This window comes from Podarcis raffonei, chromosome 3, assembly GCF_027172205.1.
Source record: "Podarcis raffonei isolate rPodRaf1 chromosome 3, rPodRaf1.pri, whole genome shotgun sequence".
NCBI classification, from domain to species: Eukaryota; Metazoa; Chordata; class Lepidosauria; order Squamata; family Lacertidae; genus Podarcis; species Podarcis raffonei.
In genome coordinates, this window is record NC_070604.1 from 43,545,110 (window position 1) to 43,557,781 (window position 12,672).

Consider the following 12,672-nt stretch of genomic DNA (forward strand, 5'->3'; position numbering starts at 1 on the left):
GCCTGCCTCCTGTACAGTTGAGGTTGGGTGCAACAGAGACAGGTAGGGTAGTCTGTATCAACAAGAGGTCTCCGAAGCCCTGTTTGGATATCCTAAATGCCTTGTGCAAAGGTGAAGAGTGAAGACAAGCATGCTAGCTCTACCTTCCTTCTTCCCTTATTGCTGTTCCCTTAACCCTCCACAGATTGGTGGCACAACTTCTGCAGTGGGGAGCTTTTTGTAATTGTGTAGGCTCCTTGTGCAATTTAGACCCTTTCAGTGTCCACGTTCTGAAGCCTAAACAAGTGCAGCAGACTCCCTACTTCAGAATATATCCCTCCTAGTCATGGATTACGGTGGTGGAGGAAGGCAAGCTAGCACACTTCTCAAACAGGAATTAACCTCTGCAAAGATCAGACAGGAAGTCACTTCCCAGATGGATGCAGTGACCAGGCCACTTCCCAATTGTTTATTGCTCCTCTTGCTGCAACCTTCAGGTAGGGACATGTCCTGAAGCTATCTCACGCCCAGTGCCAAGCAACTTTGCTTCACTTCCAGCTATGCCTTCTGTATGTGAAGCATGGCAAAGATATGGACTGGCTCTGAGCAGCTTACAGATCCCACAAGTCTCTTAAATTTTAACATATTTCTTTCACCCGTTGTGCAATAGTGAGATTTAGTCGGCTACCCTGCCCTGAAGGTCTCATACGAAAGAATCTCAGGGTTGTATGTGCAGAGGTGAAATGACTGCACGCCACTGAGGGAACCGTCACATGCCCCCTAAATCCACCTCTGATTGTATGGTTATGGTGACTGTTCCCTAGTTTCATTCTCTGGTTAGTCCAGTCAAATAAATCCCAGTCTTGTTAAAGCATCATTTTTTTTGCACAAAAGGGAAGAAAGGATGGAACTTGCAAGCCCACAAGGCTCTCCCTGTCACCAAACCATGGTTCGGTAATCTCGGAAAGCATTACATCTGTACCAAGTCAGTGAAAGCAACTCAGATGGCAGCAGATTGAAGTACTCATCCCAAAGTGGAAAAGCCAGCCTTTAATTTTAACATACAAGGTGGAGACAACATTGTAGGCACGTGACAAGTGGCTAAGTCTAAGTGGGCCCTGCGTCTGCCCCTCTAACCACATCAGTTATAGGCTGCTTTGGACTGAAAATGACATGGCTTTCTAACAGCTGGGTGCAGCCATGTACTTTGCTTGTGTCAAGACCACAGTGGACAGCTCTTCTTAGCAGCTGCAAGCTGGCAAGGCGACATCTGCAGAACCCAGGGCCAAATTCATTTTGGAGTCTGCTTTTGGGGCTATATTTGGAGGCTAACTTTTCTGCTAGAGTCTGGAACTATCCATGGACATCCTGAGAGACAATGTAATTTCAAAAAGAATATGTTAAGTGATACAACTGAAGAACACATGCATAATTCAGAAAGCAAGGATCTGTTGATAGTTTTATAGCAGTGTGATCCTTTTCCTATGATCTGAACCCTATATAGATTCAGAAAGTACTTTCAAGGAATATGCCTCAGTAATTTAAGCTTTGTTCATAAACAATGTTATTTACCACCCCCTATTTATTTCTTAAAAATAGATAGTATGGTTGGCACTCGCCTAAAGGGTAAATTTCTGCTGCAGTCATTGGATATCTGTAAGTTTCATAACCCACAGCCTCCCAGAATACCAGGGAGACGATAAGACTACGCAGTGCTGGAGAAGATGTTCAGAAGCAATTATGTCAACTTCCCATCTCATCTCAATGTCCTACAGTGAGACCAGGGCTTTGACAGGATTACTGCTTTCTCTGCTGGAAAATCCCCAGAGCAGTGCCGATCCAATACATTTTGGCACCACCAGGGGAGAAGAGGTGAGTAAAAATCAACATCAGGAACAAGGTGAGGAATAAAGATGGGATCTGCTGCCCCTGAGGATCCTGTAGCCTGAGGCTGTTTGCTTCACCTTGCCTCATGGGTAGACCAGGCCTGCCCCAGAGCAATCCGTTAGTCACCGGATGCACACCATTCAAATGGGTGTGTTATCTTTGCTGAGCGAATTCCCACAACCATTCCAAATTTCACGATGGTGATCTGACCATGACAACACAAAGCACTACACATGTCCACACCTTCAGACCACTTACTATCACTTAGGGACAAGGATTACATAAAGAATGTCTGACACTCTGAACATGGCATTCCTAATATTTTCAAATTTCAAAATGGTGACCAATGTTGCTTAGTTTCATTTGGGAATAATTATAAATGTAAGCATGTCTCAAAGCCCTCTGAACCACCAAACACACTTTCAGATGCCTACATGATTTGAATCAATACAGCTTGCCATGCTCATTTTAATAGGAGTTAGGGCTGGTTTTTATGCTACCTTCAAAGCATGATTGAGTCATTACATCGTCTTTCTATTGTAAACTACCCTGTAGCACACTTTTGACATACTTACATACAGAAATATCCACATGGCAACTTCTCACATTGTTTAGTTTATTTTGTTAGAACTTGCATATGACATGGCTTCTACCTATATTGCTGGCCTATGTATTTTGAATCCTCTGGTTTTTACCCTTGTTTGTATAGTTCAGGAAAAGCTAAAGTGGTGCCCTCCAGATGTGGCTGGAATACCTTTACCCCTGACCATTGACCTTACTGTCAGTGGCTGATGGGACTTGTAGTCCAACAATGTCTGGAGGGCACAACATTGGTTCTCGTTCTACAGAAGAGGAAAGGGTAGGTTGTTTTCCAAGAACCTCTCCTGCTTGCTCTGGGAGCAAATGGTGTGATTTTTTTATTAGGTGCTGTTAGCTACGCAAATAACATTATAACAGCAGCAACAATGTGTGAAATAGACTCAGAGTCGCAAAGTGATTTCATGCTCTTTATTCAGCTCATAGTGGTGAGGAGGAATGAATGAATGTCCCCTCAAAGTATCTGCTTTATATACGTTATTTACACAATGGGCTGCACATGATTGGCTAATTCCGGAATTCTACTGTAAGCCAATCAGGTTGTGGATTCACTTCTATCTGGAGCATGATTGGGTAGTTCCTGCCAACCAATCATACTGCTGCATTGTTTTAGGACCAATCAGACTGCTGCATTCTGAATCCTATTGTTCTAGGACCAATCAGACTGCTGCCTTTTGGGTCCTATTGTTCTAGGACCAATCAGACTGCTGCAGTTTGGATCCTATTCAACTCAGTACATAACAATGTGCCACCACTAAAACACAGAATATGTTAAAAACAACAGTCAAAGGGTAAAGAGGGAAGGAAACTATTCCCATCCAGACACATGTTCAAACATTGCAAAAACATAACTTTGTGCAATGTGAGGTAAAACAATTAAAGAAAAACAGATTTATGCATATGTAAATTCTCATTTTGACATCAAACATCACTGGCAATATAAAGAAACTGAGCTACTCTTCCCTGCCTACCAAATTGTCTTTGAATGTGAACGGTACACGAGACAGCAAGGACTATATTTGATGTCCTCACATTGCAGCAAACACGCCCCTTCCCAAAAAAAGAATTGACAATTATAAGCTTGTAAGTAATATGTTGGCAAATTTCATGTGTTCTTTAACAGCTTTTAAAAATACCTCAAAACAAACCTAATCCATCTTTTAGCTGTTGGCAAAGTCCAAAAAAAAAAAAACTTTTTTAAAAATTGAAAACCATACTAAAATTACAGGGTAGGATACAAGTAAACCATAATATTAACTTATGAGCAAAAGGCACATGAGGTCCAAAAGATCCTGAGATATATACAAACAGCTAAGTTATATGGACTCTTGCCACAACACTTAAACCAACTGTTTGGTGAAAAATCCAATCTGCTATAAAGGCTGCGTCTTAGATGCCCGAATAATGAAATAGCACAGTAAATCTGGTTTTTGCGTGTCAGGTTCACAAAATCCTGCTTTTTACTTCAGGCCAAAAACCTTGGGTGAAATTGTGCTGGTTTCAGATCCAGATCCAGACATTTAAAGCACATGACTTCCCCCAAAGAATCATGGGAACGGTAGTTTGCTAAGCATGCTGCTGTTGTAGCTCTGTGAGCTGTAAACTGCAGTTCCCAGAATTCTTGGGGAGGGAAGTCATGTGAATTAACTGCACTTTAAACATGTGGTGTGGATGTGACCTCAGAGTTATAACACAATAAAATACATTCTTGTTGGGATTGTATGCATATGGCCCACCTAAGATAAATTGTGGTAGCACTTGAGGAATAGGAGAAAGGATGATGAGGGACCAAACGTATTCCTTCAAGCAATTTATAAACCAGCCTTCAGTAACAGGAGTACCAATCTCTCCACCCAAGCAGCTGTTCAGAGCTACTGCTGTTGCCCTTGAAAAAACTACAACACCCAAGGGCCACCCTTATCAGTGCTCCAGAGAAGGCAGGAACAGCAAGCTCTGGTTTCCCTGCTTCCTCTTTATGATGAAGCCAATTTCAGGTAATGTGTGCGGAAGAGAGGGTGAAAAGAAAAGCCCCATTGAGCAAATGGAAGTCCTTAAGTGACTTTGAAATTATTGAGCAAGACTCAATTTCATTGATGATCACCTATTAATTGATTACAGTGGTACCTCAGGTTAAGTACTTAATTCGTTCCAGAGGTCCGTACTTAACCTGAAACTGTTCTTAACCTGAAGCACCACTTTAGCTAATGGGGCCTCCTGCTGCCGCTGCACCGCCAGAGCACAATTTCTGTTCTCATCCTGAAGCAAAAGTTCTTAACCTGAAGCACTATTTCTGGGTTAGCAGAGTCTGTAACCTGAAGCGTATGTAACCTGAAGCGTATGTAACCCCAGGTACCACTGTATTAGGATGGTGATTTAAATCTGTTTGTCATCTAACACAGGGCAGTCTCTAGGCAACTTACAATCAGCTTCAAATCCTTTTGAAATACCAGCAAATACCCCAGTGAAGAGGAAAGTAAGTTATTAGTGTTGGCACCAGGCAGGCCTCACTTGGGAGAGCTTTTCACAGGGTGGAGCACAACTGAAAATGGCCCTCTTCTTTTTGATGCATGTATAGAAATATACTTCTGCACACAACCCCTAGCTGGATCAAGACAATGAAATGTGGCTCATGGATCATCTAGATCATCCAACCTGGTGCCCTTCAGATATTTTCGGACCACAATTTCCGTTATCCCTGACAATTGGCCATACTGTCTTGGGCTGATGGATGATGAAATCCCAAACATCTGAAGGGCACCAGATGAGGGAAGGCTGAGCCAGGTCTTCATAGGGTAAGGAGAAAGATGGTAATACCTCCCTATTGCTTTGCTAGACTTAGTACTCTTGCTTGTCATAAAGTTCTTGGGATTTCTCTTGCAGAATACCACAAAGTAACACCTTGATCCCAGTTTTAGTTTTACGTATCTTTGCAAGATAACCAGATTTCCACCAGTCATCCAAGCATGGGTAGAACTGAGGTTTGATTTTAGCACACAACAACTAAAACGAAGTCTGCAAACATACAGTCATACCTCGGGTTGAAGTGGCTTCAGGTTAAGCATTTCCAGGTTGCACTCTGCGGTGACCCGGAAGTAACGGAGTGCATTACTTCCGGGTTTCGCCGCTTGTGCATGCACAGACGCTCAAAGTGACGTCAAGCGCATGCACGGATGCGGCGCATCGCGACACGCACAGACACGGGTTGCATTCGCTTCAGGATGTGAACGGGGCTCCGGAACGGATTCCGTTTGCATTCAGATGTACCACTGTATTCACATTTATATGTAGGGTTGAGTTATTAGGCTCTGTCTATATGCAACTTCAGTTTCAAGGCAAGTTCCAGACTGCCACCTGCTGGCTCCAGAATTTCTTCTAACTCTAGTATTGTGAAGAAAATCATTGGTAACACAGAAGCATGGACAGAGTCGCAACATACAGATTGCCTCGAGGCTGTCACTACTTTGTGGCAGGGATTCAAATGCATGCTGGAAATTTAGGTTTGCACAATTAAAGTGGGGGAAATGCTCTGTTGCCCTGGAGAGACAAATCCACTTTCAAACAAAATACCACAGCCTTTTGAAATCAAGAAAGTGACAGGATGAATTACTTACATTAATATGTGCTGGGTGAATAAATAATGAACAAGAAGATATGTAAACACCCCACATGCAAATCAAAATGTATACTTAGTATAACTACTCCATAAACACATCAGAATGAATACAGTGGTACCTCGGGTTACAAACACATCGGGTTATAGACTCCGCTAACCTGGAAGTAGTACCCTGGGTCAAGAACTTTACCTCAGGATGAGAACAGAAATCGTGCTCTGGCGGCGCGATGGCAGCAGGAGGCCCCATTAGCTAATGTAGTACCTCAGGTTAAGAACGGTTTCAGGTTAAGAACGGACCTCCAGAACGAATTAAGTTCGTAACCCGAGGTATTGCTGTACTCAAGAAAAACCAGACTTAGGGCTCATCCACACTAGAGTTTAATGTGGATTTGAAGTTGCTCGTGTCTCTCTTTTTTTCCATGGTGTCCACATAACATCCTCCTCATTGAAGTGTTGTCCCATACTTTCTCCCTGTTCAGTTCAGGTTTCCTTACTTGGAGCAATACGCACACATTTTAAAATTATTATTTACTGTTCTTTTAGTTCTGTTCTGTGGTATTATAGTTTATGGTAGGGGCAAAACTAGGTCCAGGGGGAAGTGGAGATTCTGGCTGAACACGGGAAGGTTCTTTCACTGAGAGCTGGTGATGGGGTGCTCTCTTGGAGAGTTGTGGAAGGATTTGGGCAGAGGTCTGGGATTCTTTGGCTGAAGTTCATGCTGGACTGGATGGCACTTGGGGACCCTTCCAACCCTGAAATTCTATGATTCTGTGAAAATCTAATAGAGTGAAAACTTTGAATTTCAGAAAAAAACATGTTTTGGGGTAGCTTTTTTTAAAAAAGGTCATGCACACCGGTGAACATCTTTGTGGGTGGAGGAAATACTAATTTAGGGGAGGTGACAACGCACCATGCCACACCACAGAAATATATCCCCTCAAACAGCAGCCACGAATGTCAATAGGAAACCATCAAAAAAGATTTGGGAGGCATAAATGGAAAGTGCTCATGTACACAAAGACACAAACACACACATGGAAAGAGCAGCCTAAGGCCCTTGTGTTGACACACCCCTTTTTCTAACCATTAGCTTTGTGCAAGCAAATCAGGATTAATATTGAACCAGGAACCTGGAGATTCACACCTTAACTGTGTTAAGTATTTTTATTATATACCCAGCAGAGGGCAGCCCTAGATCCAAAACCCTGTTCTGAGTTCACTGCTTCTCAAACATTTTGAAACAGGACCACTTGTCCACTTAAACTAACCCCACTTTCAAGACCTCTGCAGCAGAAAACGCAAGAACAGATCAGCCAGCAAGTTTATATTTTATGTTTCATTTTTAATGTCAATATACGCATAAGCATCCAATTTAAACAGAGTACCATACAGGGAAGGAAAAGACAAGAGGGAGCGAGCCAGTCTTTTAAAGCGGCATCACAACCGCAATGGTTTTCTGTTGACTGGGTGAAAAGCCCAGGAAAAGGGGGGAGCCCCTCATTACATGACTGAACCAGAAGCACATTGGGAGCCAGACTTTTAGAAACACCACTCCACCTGTATCTTGAAAACCTATCTCAAGATTAAAATAGAAGTATGCTAAGAAGGTCCGCTCTCAACACTTTGCAGTAATTCCCAATAATGCAACCTAAACATGTCCAGACTTGACCAAGGGGATTAAATGTCCAAGAACTCCACAGTATCCTTCACCTAACACGTACACAAATAACTTTTCCCTTTGATTTTTACATAGCCCAGCAGTGCAGAATTATTTAGAAAAATCGTGATTAAGGTGTCAATCATAGGTGTCTGTACTTAGAAACCAAGGCTCACCAAAATTAAGGGGATTTGTTCCTGAACAGACCTGTTTAATTTTGAGCATTAAACTATGTCTTCAAGGCCCAAAATTGTCCCCAAATCACCAGCCTGAAAATACAATTTTCAGACTCACCCTGGGGATAGCCGAACCCACCTCTTCTCCAATAACTCCTCTTACGGTACAGCCTGGACTCTGGGGTTCTTAAGCACAGGCCTGGGAATCTCCCTGCTCACTGACTCTCCCAATTCTGTGCATGGCTTAGCTTTACGCAGAAATATCTGCAACACTATGGTGACCAATAGTTACTACAGTCACATAATCTCTCACTTGAATGTGTGAAATAATCTATACCCTATAGAAAATTTCCCACTTGAAAATGAGTTGCTGCCTTAGCTACTTACCTAGAAATTAAATTCTGCCTGAGTTGCGCATTACTGGATCATTCAATTGAACAGAATGGCAGCTTCTGATGCTACATTCTCCTCTGCACCAGAGGACTGGAAAGCAGCCGATTTTCAAAAAGGGATCCAGGCAATTACAGGCCTGTTTTGATGAAAAACATTGTTTAAGGAAAGCTTCGGTGAAAAGTGCTAAGATAAAACGATCAAGCAGTAGCAACATGTTCTTCTGGAAAGTCCCGACCCATCTCACTAACCTTTAGGAGTGTCAACAAGCATATGGATAAGACCGAACCGGTGGACACTCTTTACCTGGACTTTAAAGTCCTTCACTAAAGATTCCTGAGCGAATTTAAAAGTCATAGGATAAATATAGAAGTCCTCTTATGGATTGCTCACTAGTTAAATAACAGGAAGCAGGGAGTAGGAATAAATGCAGACTTCTCAAAGCAGAAGATAGAATTGGGGTTCATCCAAGGATCTGTATTGGGACTACATCTTTTGATGTGTTCATACTTTAAGAGATGAGCAGTGATGCACATGGGGCTAACCCCCACCCCGATTTTATACACAGAGAAGAGGAAGGGGGGAGGTCTGAGCTAGCAGTGAGACTAATCAGGAAAGGTATCTTGGGGTTGTGGTGGAGAGTGCAATGGAAGTGTTGACTCAATATGCAGCTGCTATTGGCAAGGCATCAAAAACAATCGATCTCATAATGTCTCTATAATATATTGTATGACTGAACAATAGCTATGTATATATAATTCTGGTCACTATGGGTATGTTCACATTACCACTTACTTCATATCCAGTGCTAGTTTTTGAAGCTACGTTCACAGGTCATTCACGACGGTCCATATTGATCCTATTGTTTGACAAATAGTACCTCAGGTTAAGAACTTTGCTTCAGGATGAGAACAGAAATCGTGCTCCGGCGGCGCAGCAGCAGCGGAAGGCCCCATTAGCTAAAGTGGTGCTTCAGGTTAAGAACAGTTTCAGGTTAAGAACGGATCTCTGGAATGAATTACCGTACTTTTTGCTCTGTAAGACTCACTTTTTCCCTCCTAAAAAGTAAGGGGAAATGTGTGTGCATCTTATGGAGCAAATGCAAGCTGCGCAGCTACCCCAGAAGCCAGAACAGCAAGAGGGATTGCTGCTTTCACTGTGCAGCGATCCTTCTTGCTGTCCTGGCTTCTGAGATTCAGAATATTTTTTCCCCCTTGTTTTCCTCCTCCAAAAACTAGGTGCGTCTTGTGGTCTGGTGCGTCTTATAGAGCGAAAAATACGGTAAGTGCTTAACCCGAGGTACCACTGTATTCTCTGGTACTATTATAGACCAAGGTGCGGGGTTTTTTGGGGGGTGATGGTGGGGGCTTATGGGACTTTTTTGTGACAGAACCTTGTGATCCACGAGCTAGAGTGGATTTGGGTCAGACCCAGCCCCTCAAATCCATAGTTGCTCCTTCTCACTCTCAAAACACACCCCATGCATCCATAGATCACACTCTCTCTCACTATTGCTCATATACCTCCCTTTTCCTCACCTTCTTACCTTCTTCTGGTTCACTTTCCTGGGAGTAAGCCTCATTGAATACAGCAAGACTGACTTCTGAGCAAAAAAGGCATATGGTTGTAATGCCAGTCACAATTGCTTTAGTAGGCTCGAGAATTCTCTAGCAGCTGTCAGATTTAAAATGCCAGCAGACTCAAAGAGCAAGACCTCTCCTGCTCTGAACAAGCATGTCAAACTGTAGTCAGCAGCTATTGTGTCCCTACGAGAAGCACCAAATGGCGAAGTCAGAGCAACAATCAAAGGACACAACTTTTGTGTTTTAATTTACTTTGATCAAGGTGTTTTATTGCATCTCAGAGGGTACACATGCACTGGGTTTTTCTCAAATCAAAATACAAAGAAAACCCACTTTGAAATTCTCTCTCTCTAACTCTCTGTCATTACAGTGTATGTTATCCCCACAATAAGTTCAGATACAACCACTTTTTAAAAATGGTACCATATATTGATTAAATAGTTAATTTGAAAGACTTAGGTGAACATCTTTCCAACCTAATATGCTTTTACAAAGAGCTGCCAAGCCACTTGTAACACTGATCAACAGTGACCTTATTAAGGAGTCAAAAATCTTAAGCCAAGCCATCAGCACAAACAGTATGAGAGAACAAACTAAAACGTTTAAAGGAACACAATTTTTTTCTCTGTTTACAGTAAAGGGTGCAGTTTTCCAGTTTAGTGCAACCTCTAATCACAGACAGTACGGAAGATACACAGCGGTGTATGGGAATGGAAAAAACACTACTAGTCCAAGGCTTATACATAGAAGCACCAAACTAACTGATGTACATAAAAGCTAAATAAAAAATAAAATAAAAATTATTCATGATTTGCCAACAGATACACTGAGCGACCTAATTAACCTGACAATCCTTAAAATGTCTGCCCAGCTAGGATTTTTTCCCCCTCTTAGCAACATGGCAAGGAACTTGCCCTTTACTTATTTTCAGTGCATTTAAAATAAGAGCTGATAAATAAGCTGGTTTTAAAATGGGAAACAAAAGTCCCTTAAATATTTTAAAATAAATTTGATAAGGTATGTTCAATTTTTTTTTTGAAAAAAAAATTATTTGCAAAGGAACTTGAAAGAAGATGTATTAAATGGGAGCTCTCTTTTATATTACTTTTTAAAATTATCTTTAACATGTACAGTGCCACAAAAATAAAACATATTCCACAACAAATTCAGAAACCTGCATTTGGGGGGGAAACGTTTTCCACACAAAAAGAGTTTGTAGGATTGAGAGTGTTTTTTTCTTACTACCTTGGTATCATTACACTATTATTTTGTATAACAGATATACAAGAGAAACTGGACTTCAAAAGGGAAAAAATTTAGAAGGTTTGCCAAAGTTATTTACACGGAGACCTCCAGAAACACAGACACATCGCTCCAAATGGCTCACCACACAACAGCTGCATAGTCTGCCCCTATTGGATAGGTTCAGAAAAGCACTAAGAAGGCATCAGAAACATACATCCATTGTTTAAAGTTGTAAAACACATAAATAATAACCCAAGTACACAAACTGAGAAAGAGAGAGAGAGAGAAGAGGGATAACAACTAAGATAGTACACATTCCTAATGTTCACTTTCACAGCTGTGCTACACGTTTTGGAAGTAGGAGAGAAATCTGTAAGCACTGGGTTTGGTAGTGGTGGCTCACTTAGACAACTCCGAGCAACAAAAGTCTTGTTTGTAGATTCCAAGCTTGCATCTTCAGTTATCCTGACAGAAAACTACAGCTGTGGAAGTTGGGGGGGGGGAGAGAGAGAGAGCAAAAGAGAAAAACTAAGCAACAAGCATTTGAATTAGTTTCATGATCTGGCATTACCAAGATACAAACATAATTTTTATTTGTATGCCACCTTTCCATAGTTCAAACCATGCTCAATCCGGCTTACAACATGAAAAAATACATTTACAACATAACAAAAGTAGTCATAAACAATAAAAAAAAATACATAGCCAAACTGAATAATTTCCACGTAAATCATTGTAAGATCTAACATAAACAATGACTTGGGAAGGAAGGCGAGAGGCATGGGGGCACCAAATGTTGGTGTTGCGCAAGGAACCAGTAATATTTGGGAGCCCACTGCTAAAACCTTCCAAACCTAAGAACAATTAGTTATTTGACTTCAGTCACCTAAGCAAATGCCAGAAAAGAAAGTTCAAGTAAGTAAATAGGTCCGGCAGTGCTATACCTTAAACAGTTCATAAGAAATCCTTGATGTTAAGATCCGCTAATGGGTCCTTTGATGGTGGTTTTTTGGGACTCTGAGTGGCAGGTGTAGGACTTGGAGAGAGCTTAACAGGTTTCCCATCAGTCAAGAAGAGCATGAAACAAACACACAAACAAAAGAGAGAGAGAAGAGAAGAGTAGAGTATAAGGACAACGGTAAGATAAATATTAGGATTCACGTACGAACAAAATTAAGATGCAATAGATAATCTGAAGATTAAAATTATTCCAATGTTACACCCTGTCCCACAAATGTAATTTATTTTAGACACATTTTAAGTTAAGCGTATCTAGGGATGGAACACACTGTAGCGGGTACACTTCGGCACTTAAGTTGTGCTGGCAGGTAAGATAGAAGACAAATGAGGAGATAGTGGCTCCCTGACCCAGAATGCTGTTTTGTTTAGAAAGGAACTTTATCTTCTCAAGTTTGATGATGTTGAGTACAAACTAATGCATTTTGCTATTTATTTATTTTTACTTGACGATTTATTTACCTAACTTGTATTGAGGACAGCATCTTCAATCACGAAAGAAAATGGGTGCAATAAACCCATTTTCTG

The 12,672-nt window shown here is 41.4% G+C and overlaps 1 protein-coding gene across 1 annotated transcript in view; it reads right to left on the minus strand.

Moving 5' to 3' along the window:
* Nucleotides 1–10,116: 10,116 nt before the first annotated feature.
* The window catches only part of SNAP91 (synaptosome associated protein 91), a 68,548-nt gene continuing 65,992 nt past the window's right edge, over nt 10,117–12,672 (minus strand). The window contains exons 30-31 of the mRNA XM_053381390.1: nt 12,072–12,174; nt 10,117–11,609 (exon numbers count right to left, since the gene is read on the minus strand). Of these exons, the coding sequence (XP_053237365.1) occupies nt 12,082–12,174 (93 nt within the window). The 3' untranslated portion in view covers nt 10,117–11,609; nt 12,072–12,081. The remainder of the gene's footprint in view (nt 11,610–12,071; nt 12,175–12,672) is intronic.